General features: G+C 39.4%; 1 protein-coding gene across 4 annotated transcripts in view; it reads right to left on the bottom strand.

Moving 5' to 3' along the window:
- Positions 1-14,111, bottom strand: part of LOC102217084 (plectin-like) — a 131,567-nt gene that overhangs the window by 74,831 nt on the left and 42,625 nt on the right. The window contains exon 1 of one of the 4 annotated variants that reach the window (XM_023330240.1): positions 2,474-2,568. The exons of the other annotated variants lie outside the window; for them this stretch is intronic. Within the exon in view, the coding sequence (XP_023186008.1) occupies positions 2,474-2,543 (70 nt within the window). The 5' untranslated portion in view covers positions 2,544-2,568. Of the gene's footprint in view, positions 1-2,473; positions 2,569-14,111 lie in introns of those variants that run through there. 4 annotated transcript variants of the gene reach the window in all.

Consider the following 14,111-nt stretch of genomic DNA (forward strand, 5'->3'; position numbering starts at 1 on the left):
TTGAGCTAACGTTTGCAGGGTCGTCACACAGTCAACACAAAGCATTCTTCCCAACTTCAAAACAACATGAACTTATGTCCGAACGGGTCTGCATGCACATGACGCCAAGATGGGACTTAAACAGGGAGAGAATTTAGCCTTTGAAACACAAGAAGAGAAAAGCATTAGCTTCTGCTATAGGCTGACACTTATCTACCCTTGGGTTAATTGCATTGATCTATCCAGTTAGCCTAAAAACTAATACTATCTCTCTATCTGACTCTCGGTTGGCAAGCAAGAGTCTGCACAGTCACAACCATTTGGGCAGCACATGGTTGGCAGAAGACCCAGATGTTGTTAGCATAAATTTTGGCTTTAGAGATGTTTAGGCACTATGAACAGGCAGAAGAATTATGACCAGAAGAGAAAAATAAAGCTCTCTAAATGCAATTGTAAATCGTTAGAACCGGGGTTAACCGTGGTATGGCTCCAAACAAAGCAGCACTGTCTGACAGGAGGTGGTGAAAGAGGTGTCTTTGGCATTTCTCACTCTGTGGCAAGAAGAAACAATCAACTCTTGGACGGCTGACACAAAAACAGAAAGCTAAAAACGCCGGAGGAAGCTTTGCTCCGCTGCTAAACATTCTGAAATCAATCAAACCACTGAAGGAACTGCTCTTGTGGTTCTGCCAAGCTAAGCTTTACTTGTCTCATAAATACTTTTAGAGTTACTTGAGTGTTTTCAGTGCAACTTTGGAGCAAGACAGGCGTTTTCTGTCTTTCTGTCCGAAGAAAACTCCGTGTAACTATTACTACTGAGAAAAGGGGGGGGGGAATGTCAATGTGGCGTTGTGTGGAAAGGATTAAGCTTTTGTAACATGAAGCTGAAATTGACGTCAGAAGACGAAGAAGTGATTGCTGTATGAGCGGAGAATTAAAGCAAGTTCGTCTTCCTGCCTTTTTCTTTTTATTTGTGTTCCCAATGTTTAATGTCAGCAAACTCAAACCTAAAAAACTCACTAAGCTGGACCAACAGGACAACATGAAGCAAATTTTAAAAACTCAAAAGAATTGCGAGAATAGGTGAAGTCACTGACATCTGTACTGCACAGTTACAGCGAAAATTCAGGAAACATGGAACAACCCTGCGACATGTTGCATCAATGGATCGTCCAGGTGGTGAGAACAGAATGAAGAAAAACATCTGTGGTGCAGGTGTCATTTTCTTCAGCGAAGGTCCGCATCTCATGTTTCAACAACGAATAAAAAACATTGGCAAAAACGAAACCTTGGAAAAATGTTTGATGGCGCCATTAAATTTGAGAAAATCCTGAAGGAGATCGTGACGCTGCTCAATTTGGCTCAAGCACACTTGGATTAGCCAACAGGCCAAATCTTAGAAACACACCAGCACCTTTAAAAAGAAAAAGCCCTTTGGGTGGCCTACTCAAAGTTTGCAATTAAACTCCACCGAGATGTTTTTACACGTGCTTTGAAATTCACCATTGTGGTCGAGTTAAAACTATTTTGGCCAGGTTAGGTTTTGAAAGCAAGTTGGTTTAGCTGCTTTTAATGAAGGAAATCCTTATTTGATATTGAATTCGATTGGAAATTTTGAAGAGTGACGAAGCAGAAACAACCCCGTCAGGGCGGGAATACTTTCTTCACTGCTCTGTTAACTCCTGGCGCTACAAGACATGGATCACGACGACTCTCCTTTTCTAGAGTGGAAAGAAATTCAGTCACAGATTCATCATCAAAATGAAAAAAAAGCTTGAGAACTCAAGTTTTGCCAAGTCTCGTTCATTCTTACTTAGTGTCACTGACTGCTGAAGTGTCCAGGTGTATTCAACCGTGCAAGACCCCCAGCAGCCCTTAAAGCTGGACTGCAGCCCACCTGCTGGGAGTTAAAGTAAAGGCTGAGAGTCAGCACAAACGGAAATCTTCCACCCTTCGACTATTTAGAGCCATTATCCCGCACTTACAGTCTTTCCTCCGGAATATTGCACGAAAGCCAAATATCATCCCCCCCCCTTTCCATTTTAACATGAACGTAATTGAAGTCAGACCTCGATGGTAAATTCCACAAACAACTGGTGAGTACAATAACACTTTGTGCTGTAAACAAGTTCCAGCAGTTGGATCCGGACAGAAAATCCGAACCAGCTCTCGTGTTCTCTCTCTCTTGCTCTTTTCTGCGAGAGAGCCGAGCGTTGGCTCGGGCTGAAACGACGCTGAGGGATCGAGGCTTGGCGAGGGAAAGAGAGAGAGAGAGAGAGAGAGAGAGAGAGACGCCTTGCGCCATTTGGAAGTCAGGAGGATTGCAGTGCGATTGCACAAGATGAGTCACAATTCTGCCAAATTCATATTTGGTTCCTTAGAGAGCAAATTGTGAAAGAAATGAACATTGTCGCCTGCAAAAATAAAATAAAAAAAATGACCGCACCTCTTCTGTGTGACCAATCCTGAGAATCGCTCACTTCCATCCGCTTACCTTTCTTAGGGCTGAGCCAGAACCGATCTCCTAGTGGATCTCCGCTCTCCAACCAGCTCTGAACTGACATTTTCTGCAAAAAAACCCAAAAAAGGCGCCTCCGCAACTTTTTCACCACACTGCTAACTGCTGCTTCTGCTCACCCTAGTGAGGCCCCAATGGATGCGCACACAGACGGGGCAAATATGGGATAAAAAAAAAAAAAGTGCAGAAGTAGGGAGTTGTTTTCAGGGTGTTGAGGGAGAAAGAGTGTTTTTGAGAAAAAAAAGACAGAGAAGAGAGAGAGAGAGAGAACAAGGGAATCTTTTCATCTCTGTCCCCAGAAACGCAGAGGAACATCCACGCCATAAATCTGAGGCCCATGCCGGGCCTGGCACATCCTTTCTGCTGCCCTGGATACCCCGCTCCACGTCCCCATGCATCTGAAGGAACCCACGCTTCGCTCTGGCACCGGCCACTGGGCGCCACACACTGGACTCTTTGTTCACGAAAGACGGAGCAAGATTTCAGACCGGGAGATTAAGAGGAAGAGTGTACAATGGAGGAGAAGTACAACAAAGGAACCCAATAGAGATAGAGAGAAAGTAAAACAAAGAAGCAAAGGCCCTGGTGGGGCACCAAGGAACTGGAAAATACACCCATCAGCAGCTCTGAGCCTTGTTTGTTGTTTTCTCATTCCTCAGGTTTATGGGGCGTAATTAAGCGTTTTGCTAAGTAAAAAAAAAAGCACAAAAAAACCCACTGAGTTCATTTAAAATTGGAGTCAGGTATAAACAATGCTAATGAAAACTCCAATTGCAGATCTTTGGTAGAGACATCATTACTTTGCAAACAACATACAGCAGCGTGAGTCCCAGTGCCTTCAGATAACATTTATAGCTCCGTGTTGCAACCACAAACCTAAATGCATTTTATGAGAATTTTATGTGATACACTAACTAGAAACTCTTGCACACTTTTTTTCCTCTAAAATCACTCATTTGCTCTATTAATCTGAATATGCCATTTTTATCATTATTTTTCTTTGTATATATATATATATATATATATATATATATATATATATATATATATATATATATATATATATATATATATATACTTTTACCTTTTTTACCTATGCTTTCTAAATTTCCCACTGTAGGACAATAACATTTTTATTTTCTATTCTACCACAAGGTAGCACATAACTTTAAAGTGGACTGAAAACATTTCACAGTTTTCAAATTGTTTTGCAAATAAAATTCTGGAAAGTGTGGCATGCATTTATTTTAATCCCCCTTAGGGGAAAAAAGGAGCCATCTTTCACTGCATATGCAGCTGCTCGCTTTAGACACCAAGAGACTAAAATCTTTGCATGTTTGTTTTTACTGTTCAAATAAAAGCTCAGTTAGATTGAAAGGAGAACCTCAAGTTGCCACAGATTCTCCATTGGATCCAGGTCTGCGCTTTGACTGGGCCATTCTACCGCAGCTGTGGCTGTAAGAGGAGGGATTGTCCTGCTGGAAGGTGAACTTTCACCCCAATTTTGAGCCTGGAGCCAGCCCCCAGTGATTTTTTTTGAGTAAATTTCTAAATTTAATCTCAAAATTTGGGACTTTAAAAAAAAATCTTTTAGATTAATCTCAAATATTCATGCAAATTTTAGATTTTTCAGAAATCCCCTGGTTAGTGTATACATTAAAAAAGAAAAAAGGTACTTCCTAGCCCTAACATGCCATTGTAGATTTCCTCGTCGTTAGGTTGGACTCTATGTGCTTCTTAAAAAAGTTTATCATACAATTTTCTGTCCCATTGAAAAAAAAAATCCATCCTTTTTTTTTTTTTTGCTAAATTTGATCTTTATATTCATTTTAACTCCTAAAAATAGAAATAAACGGCAGTTCTTTAAAATGACACAAATTTCCGATAATAGGATAATAGATATTAATCTAAAAGCGGTATTGTCAAAAAAAAAAAACACAAAAAAAACAAAACCCTGAAACATTTGCGGCTCTAAATGAGTTTTATTTGGCTAAACGTTGTAGTGTGTTTCTGCCCAAAGTGAAACACATTACACTGAAGTCATCTGGAAAAACGAGACTCTTCGGTATATTCTAGTTTATTGAAAACAATTGTACTTAGAAAAAAAAAAGCTGAAAGGATTTGAATCCTTCCCAAAGGATAATTCCATGTAAATCATATTTAAATAGAAATAGAGGCTGCCCATCACAAAATGGAGCTTCACTCCGGGCAGTGAGGAAGGTGTAAAATGGCTGCAGGGTGTGCCCGCTCTGCCAGTAGCTGCCAACATGGTCCGGCCCCTCTGTGCCAACCAGAAACACAGAAACCAACACATCTGTGCAACTACAACACATTCAAACTATGCTTTTTTTTCCCCTTTCTTTTTTTTGTGTGTGTGAAAAAGGAAGTACCTAAATAGTTGTCTCTATGAGTCATCATCTGCAATTACACTTGGGAGCGGTCATACTTTGGTTGCTGTAGCGACACAGCCCGCAGGTTAGGCAAATAATATGCCCCGCCGTCCACGACTGAGGGCCGTGCAGAGCATGTGCGCCGTTGCTGCTGCCAGGGGCAACCGGCAATCAAACAACAAAAACCCGACACGAGGTCCAGACTGCGGGGCTTTGAGATGCTGCGCTATGTTTGTGGACATTTGTATTGTAACCTGAAGAGGCTGCGGGCTTTAAGTTTAGACAAAGATCCTGATGAGCAGCGAATGAAACGGAGGCAAACAGAACGCAGGTGCGTTCCTCGCTCGAACTAAAGTTAAGATCCCACACATAGTTAGATTTACTATCCTCGAAGCCAGAAAACCCTCCCAGTTCTGGTGAGGATGAATCAGATGCATTCTTTCTGTCCTCGGAGCGAAACAGAAAAACTGACTGAAAACTGTTGTCCAAAAAAAAAAAAAAAAAAAAGTCATACAGTAAAGTAACTAAATGAGTAGGCAGAGAAAAGGGCCTTTCTGCCACAGCTCTGGAGTCGAGTTACAGACAGCGGTGACTCCCCGCCATCATCTGCGTCTTCCACAAATGAGCTATTTCTGCAACCAGGAGAGGGTTCTGGTGACTCTTTAGTGGAAAAAAAACTACAACAGAAAAAAAAAGGGTCAATTAACTTCTTAAATCCAAGCTGTAATCGATGTATTTGGAGAAAAAAATGACAAAGACTAAGAAACACAGGAGGTCAGGGTTAGGTTTTCAGGTGATCTGAAGAAGATAAGCGGGGAACGATCGCTCCTTGAAACCCGGAGGTGAAGTCGTCAAGAACAGACAGCTTTCAATTCACACGGTTATCTGCCGAGAGAAATCAATGCCATGTGCAGCGATGAGTGATGGCAATGTGACTGCATTGCGCAAAGGCTTTGCTCACTTTCGCAAGATGTTCTCAAACAAGGCCTCGGGAATGTTGCAGCGGGACTGTATAATTTGTAGAGTGGAAACGCACCCGGCATGCCGTTTCATGTAGTGGATGCTAAGGAGAAGATATTTTATAGCCTGGTACCCAAACAAAAACAGGACGGAGAGACACAAGGAGCAGCGATGGAATGTTATCAAAGATCAAAGATGGAGAGGTACATAACTTGATGATTTAACACCTGACTGGATCGGTGATTGGCAGTCGTAAACTTAAAATCTGATCATTGTTTTTTCTTCCCTGAACCGTGAATACATCAGATGTAACAGGTTGCCGTGACATAAACGCTCCGATACAAAAGGACACAAACGTTTTGTTAAGGTTGCTACTTTTTAACAGCAGAGGAGATTTAGGCAAATAAAACAAAGCTGAACACATCACTGCAAAGTCTTTAAAACCAGCAGATAAATCAACTTATGTCATGAAACTTCCTGCATTTAGCAGTCGGTGACGCTAATTCAGCAGAGAACATAGGCTAAGTTAAGCTAACCATGCAAGTCACTGTATTTTTTTTATGTAACCCTGAGTTTATGTATCTGAGACATAAAGTCTTCTCTTTATGGGTGACCTTTTCACCTAAATGCCTATTTAGGTTTCAGTTTTTGCAAATTTACTAACTCAGAGACTTTTCTGTGGAGCAGAACTCCAAGTTACATTTTTGTGGAAAAATCCTACCCAGCATATTGAAAATATCTGAAAGAGCATGTAGCTTGGAAAACTAACATTCTTAGGCGCAGTGCTACCTGATGCTCTATTGGCTGGTCTTACCATATCAGCCAATCCAGCAGCACCTGTTATTTTCCTTGGCGCTGATTAGCTGAATCCTCAAAAGCAGAGAGAAGGAAGTCTGTAGATGTTAGCTTCCGTGGCAGTACTAAAATGGTTTCCACTGTGCGTATTTATGGATATTAAGATATATTTTATGAAAATAGGTAGCTAACGGTGTCTTTTGATTGGATCTTAAGTATTGGTGCTTAAGGATTTTAGCTATTCGCGGACGGGTGTGGTTTCTCACACTTCTCTCACCTCCTATGGAGCGCTACTGCCACCTATCAGTGTGATTCTAGAACTACATAACACGATAAAAATGGAACTTTACAACAGAGCAATAATTATTAACAGAGTTAGGCAATGTTTTAGCAATATACATTACCAAATGCTACACTGGGAACCATTTAAATGTCACTTCAGTAGCTCAAATCCTGTTTTCTTTGTTTTGAAATATTTGTTTTGTTCTGCTTTATTGAATAGTGGTACAACAATCCCTGCACTTTCCTGCACATTGTGGAACATCACCTCTGGTCCTAATGTAAATAATAATAAAACTAAATTGTTCAGAACTAGTAGGCTTTACAAAGCTGTGTGTACGGCAACTTTAAACAAAATGACCGATTCTGACACGTTGCATAACATCCGACTGTTTTTCTCAAGTATTCAATTGAAAATAGATGTATTTTTTTTATTTTGAATAAATCTTGAGGAAACGTTTTAATGCTACATGGCATTGTGGAGTTCTATGTATTATTATTATCATCATTACTATGATTATTGTATATATTTTGAGGTGTGCCAAACATACTAAGTTAAAATCTTCTTTTTCACTGAAGAATCCTATATTTCTTGTAGTTAAATTAGCAAAAATACATCCTGTAAGCATCATTGATTTTACTGATGGGGGAAAAAACAGCTCTGTTATTTTATTTATTTTTTTATGACAATATTATATTACTTAGAAAGTTACATTAATGTATAGAGAAAATAGAGAAATCGTATTTTGTGGAATGTACTCGGTTCCTAAGAGAAACTGGAACTAGCTAAAAGTCAGCATCAGCAGGTCCAGACTTTAGAAAAACCCACAATCAAAATCAATCTACAAAATCTATTATTGGTGCATCTTTACTTATGAAATGTAAAAATTGATTTCAGGACATAATTGTTTTTTTTCATGTGAATCTCTCTAAGGCCGAGGTCCAAGAAACAAAGCTCACGCACGTAATGATCGTTTAAACACATGTTCAAAGTACAGTACACTGGAAGCAATAATAGCCTCCTAAAGTAAACCCTACATTGTTAAACCTGCAAAGTAAACAACCACTTTTATTGGATAAAAGCAGCTTAGGACTAGGATTCCAACCCCACCCACACAGTTCGTGTGTCCTCATTCCTGCAGGCGATGCCATTCCGCTTTCCTTTTGCGTGGCAGCATTTCCTGTCTTTTTCTTTGTTACATCTAAAGCCAAAGGTCCAGCGTTTAAAGGCAGAACAGCAGCAAAAACAAAAGCCACGTTTCTTTTTTTCCTTCGCTGTTGGAACGAACCAATGAGGAGGAGTTCTGCAACTGGGAACAATGTGGTGAGCTCAACTATTGCCAACAGCATGTCCAAGTCCCAAAAACCCAGACTTTTACAGCATCAAGGAAAGTATTTCTGCTAATGATTTGTCTTTCTGGATGTGTAACCCAACAGAGCAGAGTGCATAGCACAACCAGCGAAAGCATCAAGTGAACAGCTCAAAGTTTTTGGTGCAGTCAGACCGTGATCTGATTCTCTACAGCACAATTTAGGATTCATGAAAACCTTCTTCTCCTTATGAAAGCAAATGTACAGGGAACGTTTCTAGGCTGCTCTGGAATCAGACAAGCATAAATTGTATTGACTGATTAAAGCTGAACTTATTTTATTCTATAAAATATTTATTTCATGTGTGAAAAAAATGTAGCGCCGACATTCATCATTACGCCGTTGTTAGATTCAGGCATAAGAGGAACCAAACCTCAATCATTCCTTGAAATTTCTGGGAACAAAGGCCTGAAACTAACTCAAACATAGAAGCTGCAAGATAAATAAAACGTGTTTGGTTTAAGGGAATTATTTATATGGACATTTTTGACAAACACAAGGGAAGCCAACCTAACTTTGGAGTGATTCTGTGCTGCCCCTGCAAAATTCAAAGAGGGTACCAATTCTACCCATCCCAGACGGTTGAAGCAAATTTGCTGCAAACTTTAATATCTTTAACCAGGGTGCATAACATTATTTTATTACAATGGAAAAAGTTAATGGATTTGTATGATGAAGCTTTTATAATAAGTAGAACCACGTCTACATTGCTGCACCTCAATCAGCTTTTATTTGATTTATTAAACTTCACTAAATAAAGAAAGTATTTTGAAAGAAAAAAGACCCAAATCTGTTTCTCATAAACAGAAAAAAATTGTTCAATCAAGCCTAGAAGAATTTGAAAACTGGATGAGCTTTCTTTATTACTGAAAATGTGCAAAAATTTTTCCATTAAACTTTAGATCTGCAGTGAATGACATTTCTTTTCTACAAAAAAAAAAACAACTAACAAAAATTGGATAAAATTATTTACATATTTTTGGCCTGCAAGTACTTTCAACTCATAACTTTAGGCCCATGTGGCAAAAAGTTTGGATACTCCTTGCTTAAAGTAATCTTTTAATTCTACCTAGATGCTTTTCTTTTTTAAAAAAAAACATTTATATATATATTTTTACATTTTATATATAAATATATTTAAAGAGATTGCTGACTGATAACTTATCAGAAACAAACTTCTAGGTCAATTAATTCTAAACCTAAATCTGTAGAGGACATGATGAATAATTTTGAATGTTTTGATCAACATCCTTCATAAATGTTGAAGAATTTGACAGTTACTATGTATGCTAAAAGTGTGTTCAGTCCAGACAAAAGAGAAAAGTAGGAGCTTAATTTATGCTTCATTGACGCATTTTAATTGTAGTTGATTCGTTGTTAGGAAAAATAATAAAATATTTTCTTTCTTCGATAATAGCACAGTCTATATAGTAAATGAATATGTGAAGGGTGGTCAGTAAATGCAGCCTCCCAGAACTCTGTGGACGGCAGATGAATTCGTTGTACTCGGGTATCAAAGAAATATAATGCTAGCAGCTCCCTGAAAACAAAAACCAGTTGGATCACCTGTTAGCATTCAGCTGCTTCCCTTTGTAGCTTTGCCAAGGCCTTCGTTCAGGTTGCGTCGAGTCTAACTGTTCAACCTCTCCCTCCGGTAAAGAAATATGACCCGGTACATTGTGACCTGTTGCGAGGCCAGAGGAGACCAAGATCTGTTCTGCAGCAGAACATTACAATTACTGAAATGCACATTATGCACACGCTAGACTTTTCTCTTCCCCTCCCTCAGTGAGTAAACTTCAGAGCAATTAAGAACGCATTGTTGCCCAACTCGTCTGCGCAAGTATTCGCAGTCGAGCAATTTTACATCCACTGAGCGGCAAGCAAATAAAACATCCCGAAGCAGGTGGTGCTTTTTCTGTCAGGCTGCAACCCAGTCATCCGTTTCACGACATGCCTCGAGGTGCGCCAACCAAAGAGGCAACAAATCACAGGATGCGGGGCGACTGCTCTCTAACGAGAGGGAGGCCAGCGATTCGCCCCCAGGGGTTGGGGGCCTCAACCCCGGCCATGGTTCCACCCGTGTCGGGTGTAAAAACATTCCAGATGTACCTCAGACGAGAGGGATTGCCTGTGAGGGCAAATCTTAACCCGATTCCTCCGGGGCGTGACTCATTTATTTGTTGCAGCTTAAAACCTGTCAGAAACTCACAGCAAGGCCGTCAAATCCATGCTTCAGGTATGTGGGGTTTTTTTACTCGTCTTAACACTGAAGTGTTAAGACGAGTGTGTGTGCATTGTGGCATTCGGCTAACTTGATTAGAGTACTTGTTCGTCAGCCGTTCCCCGCTGTCCTCACGCAACAACCGCTCCAATTATGAATAGGAAAAGAGAGGATAGGGCACTCACCTGAAAAACACAAAGCAGAACACACATAAGAGTCAATAAAAATATGAACTGCTCCACTTTATATAACAACATGATGAAAAAAGCAAGATTATTTAGCGCTATCTAAAAGGAGCGATAAGCAGGAGTGAGATGATGAGCATCATGGCAGGGAAACAACTTGAGGCTAAACTTTAAGGCTTAGGTCACTAATAAGCTTTATTAAAATAAATAAATAGTAAATAAATACGCCTAATGAGTCGCTAATGAAAACAACAAGTTTGGCACGCCGTCTTTTTACAGACAGCGTGAGAAAAGAAACCCTGTCGAATGATAAAATCATTGTTCAGCCGTCAAGGAAAGTGGTTGGGCCGCCCAGTCAATCCTGTCGAATGAAGAGTTGGGGGGAAAAAATGCTGAAGGCAGGAGGCTGAGAACGAGGATCCACTTTACAGATTAACATCGCCATCTACTGGAGAGACAGCAAGTTAGCAAATATTTTTGAATCTTTAGCTAGAGATGATTTAGCATTTTGGGCAAAATGCACCAAACATAAAATCTTTTTAGGTCTCTTTAATGACTCATAGTAAGTTAAGATGGCTCTCAATAAAACAGATTTTAGTAAGATGACATTTGTCTTTTTTAAAAATAATGACTTGGCTAAAATGTAAAGGCAAAGGTTGTAGACAATGAAGATGTTTTTTTTTTTTAGCTTTTCCTGTGGATTAAATTAAATATGGACAAAGCCCATGAAGATTCCCAATGACTTCTGTCCCATAACATGTTATTTATTCCCACTGTATTTTTTAATTCACATTTTCATTACTCATTTTGTGGGGGTAGAGGGATAGTGTGTTATTATTAACGTTCCTAAATAAATTAAATCCTTCCATTGCTCTGTCTCTCCACATTCCTTTTTTTTTTTTACTACACAAATGATCAAACTATCCAACAAGCTGAATATTTTATTACCATACAAAGTCTGAACTGAACCTCAATTTAAAAATCTTGAACTATCCATTCAGGGTAACCATTAAATGTGTTATTTCTTCTGTCTTAGGAAACGCTCAAATCAAGAACCCAAAGATGGAAAAACTTTCATTACCCAGGCCATTGTTTGGGTAAATTCAAAATGCAATCGGGTCTGAGTTCGTCGTTCAGCCCGTTTCATTGATATTTGTACTAATATTTCGTAGCGTTTGTTTCTGTTTGTGGGTTTTTTTCTTTCTTCCCACCTTCCTGCAAGGAAAATTTCCCTAAAGAGATAATACAGTGACTGCAATGCTCTGTCAACATTGCAGTTGTTCGTGTCGCTATTGCAATTTAATGGAAGTGTGTGATAGAAGACACTTCATTCATTTGTTGTGTGAGGCGTTTGGGAATGACTTATCTAACTCTGTGGAACTCTGCAGACCTCCATAGTAATGTGACCGTTGCAGATAAAAGGATTTACAGCTGTTCCCCCATTTTGAGGTCACGCCCTCTGAACCTTACCACCCACATGGCACCGCAAACCGTGCCGGACCTCCCCACAGAAGCGGTGGAGGTTTCTGTGTGTATGAGCAGAACACAAGCAGCGGCGACCAATCGACAGCCGGCTCTGCGTTAAATCATCAGCTCGCGACGCGAGCGATCCGCGACGCATCGCCCCTCTAAAACAGGATCTAATGTGTGGTTTGTGCTTCAACAGCTGACTGTCACTGTCCATGTGTTTATAGCAGCTCTGATCCTTTACGTTACATGAAATAATCATCACGTTGTGGTGAGAATGGCAAGATTAAGGTTCAATACCGTGAAGCATTTAACTTGGATCATCTTAGATGTCATTTTCATAACTTACAGCAAGAAAAGGGATAACAATTTCATTACAAATGGTGTAAATTTTCTCAAAAAGTTTTCTAGAGTAAGTAAAAAACTGTGCTGAGAAATTCTGCTAGTGGGTTTCTATGTGTTTTTCCAAAAAGAAATTATACATTTTTCAAAATCCAAACTTCCACATCTTCCATTCTGTACATTTATAAACAAAACATTTATCTGAAAAAAAATCTCCCAGGGCTTTATCATCTGTGCATTCCATAAATTTTTCAATCAACAGCGATTCACAGAATATTTTTTTAGTCTTTCTGTTTTTTTGGTATTTAGGCTAATTCCGATTAGCTCTAGATTAGAAATTAGAGCTAATTTCTAATCTATCAAACTTGATATTCAAGTTTATCTAAACTTATCTATCTACTTATCTAAACTTCAATATTAAGTTTAGATATTCAATCTAGACTTGAATATTCTGCTCTAGGATTTAGATTCATTAAAGTAAAGTCTACGATCCTCTGGAAGTGGCAAACCAAATATAAAAGATCTTTGATAAGCAAGGTTGAAAAACTAAAAATCACTCTAGAACAGTATATGATTTCAATGTTCATGTTGTAAAAAAAAATGCAGCCTCAATTTTGATTCTTTTTTTTTTTTACACAAAATCGTCTTTCTATTCCCTTGTACTTATCTAGATTTGTAAAATGATAGGTAAAGCAAATTTCCGATTTTTCCACTTGTAAAACGTTTAAAAAATCATGAGATTTGAATCTGACGTTTGGAGACACACAGCAGTATTACAGAGAGCAGCATCTACAAGCTAAGAGATGTTTATTCTGCTTTACACGTCATGTTTGACTGTCACTGCTTATGATAGACAGATATGCTATTTCGCTTCAGCTTCACATGGTCGATAACGGGATCTTTTTCACGCTGTCCAGTCAAATGAGAAGAATAAGATCAAACCTCACCAGAAAGATAAAATGATTTGTCGTCAGGACAACGGTGCAGTTTCAATGTCCTTTTTTTCCACAGACAAACTGGCAAAACCTTCCAACACAAGATATTGTTATTTTTCCTTCTTTTTGTGAACAGGTTTGTTCTTTTACTTTTTGACTGACAGTCTTATTGTCGGAGTTGGCAACAGCATCCTAGCGCACCCTAGTGGGCAGATAAGTTTAGATGTCAGAGCAGAGAGCCAGGAATGCATCATAAGATATCAAATGGTCTGAAGCAATCGCTGCAGCTTAAGGGGAAAAAAAAAAATCTGTGGTATGTCGGTGCTAAACGTCAAAAGATTATTTACTCAATCATTTTATTGCTCACTAAATTCAAAAGAAACAGAACTATTTCCCGCCCCCCCCCCCACCAGAGTAACGATGGTCGTTGCCACCTAAACTTGTCCTTTGACATCAAGAGCCAACAAGTATTTCCAACAGTAAACACAACCTTAGAAACCTGCTGTTGGTTTTTCTTTTTTTCCCCCTTCTCTGTGGAACAGCGGGTGCTGCCAGACAGAAGGACCCTCTGCCAGCAAAACACTCAGACGCAGCTCAACACTGCAACACTTCTTCTCACTCTGTGGGAGGTCTCTGGACCCAGACAGCAGCCTGATGGAGGCTCAG

This window comes from Xiphophorus maculatus, chromosome 3, assembly GCF_002775205.1.
Source record: "Xiphophorus maculatus strain JP 163 A chromosome 3, X_maculatus-5.0-male, whole genome shotgun sequence".
In the NCBI taxonomy this organism is placed as follows: domain Eukaryota; kingdom Metazoa; phylum Chordata; class Actinopteri; order Cyprinodontiformes; family Poeciliidae; genus Xiphophorus; species Xiphophorus maculatus.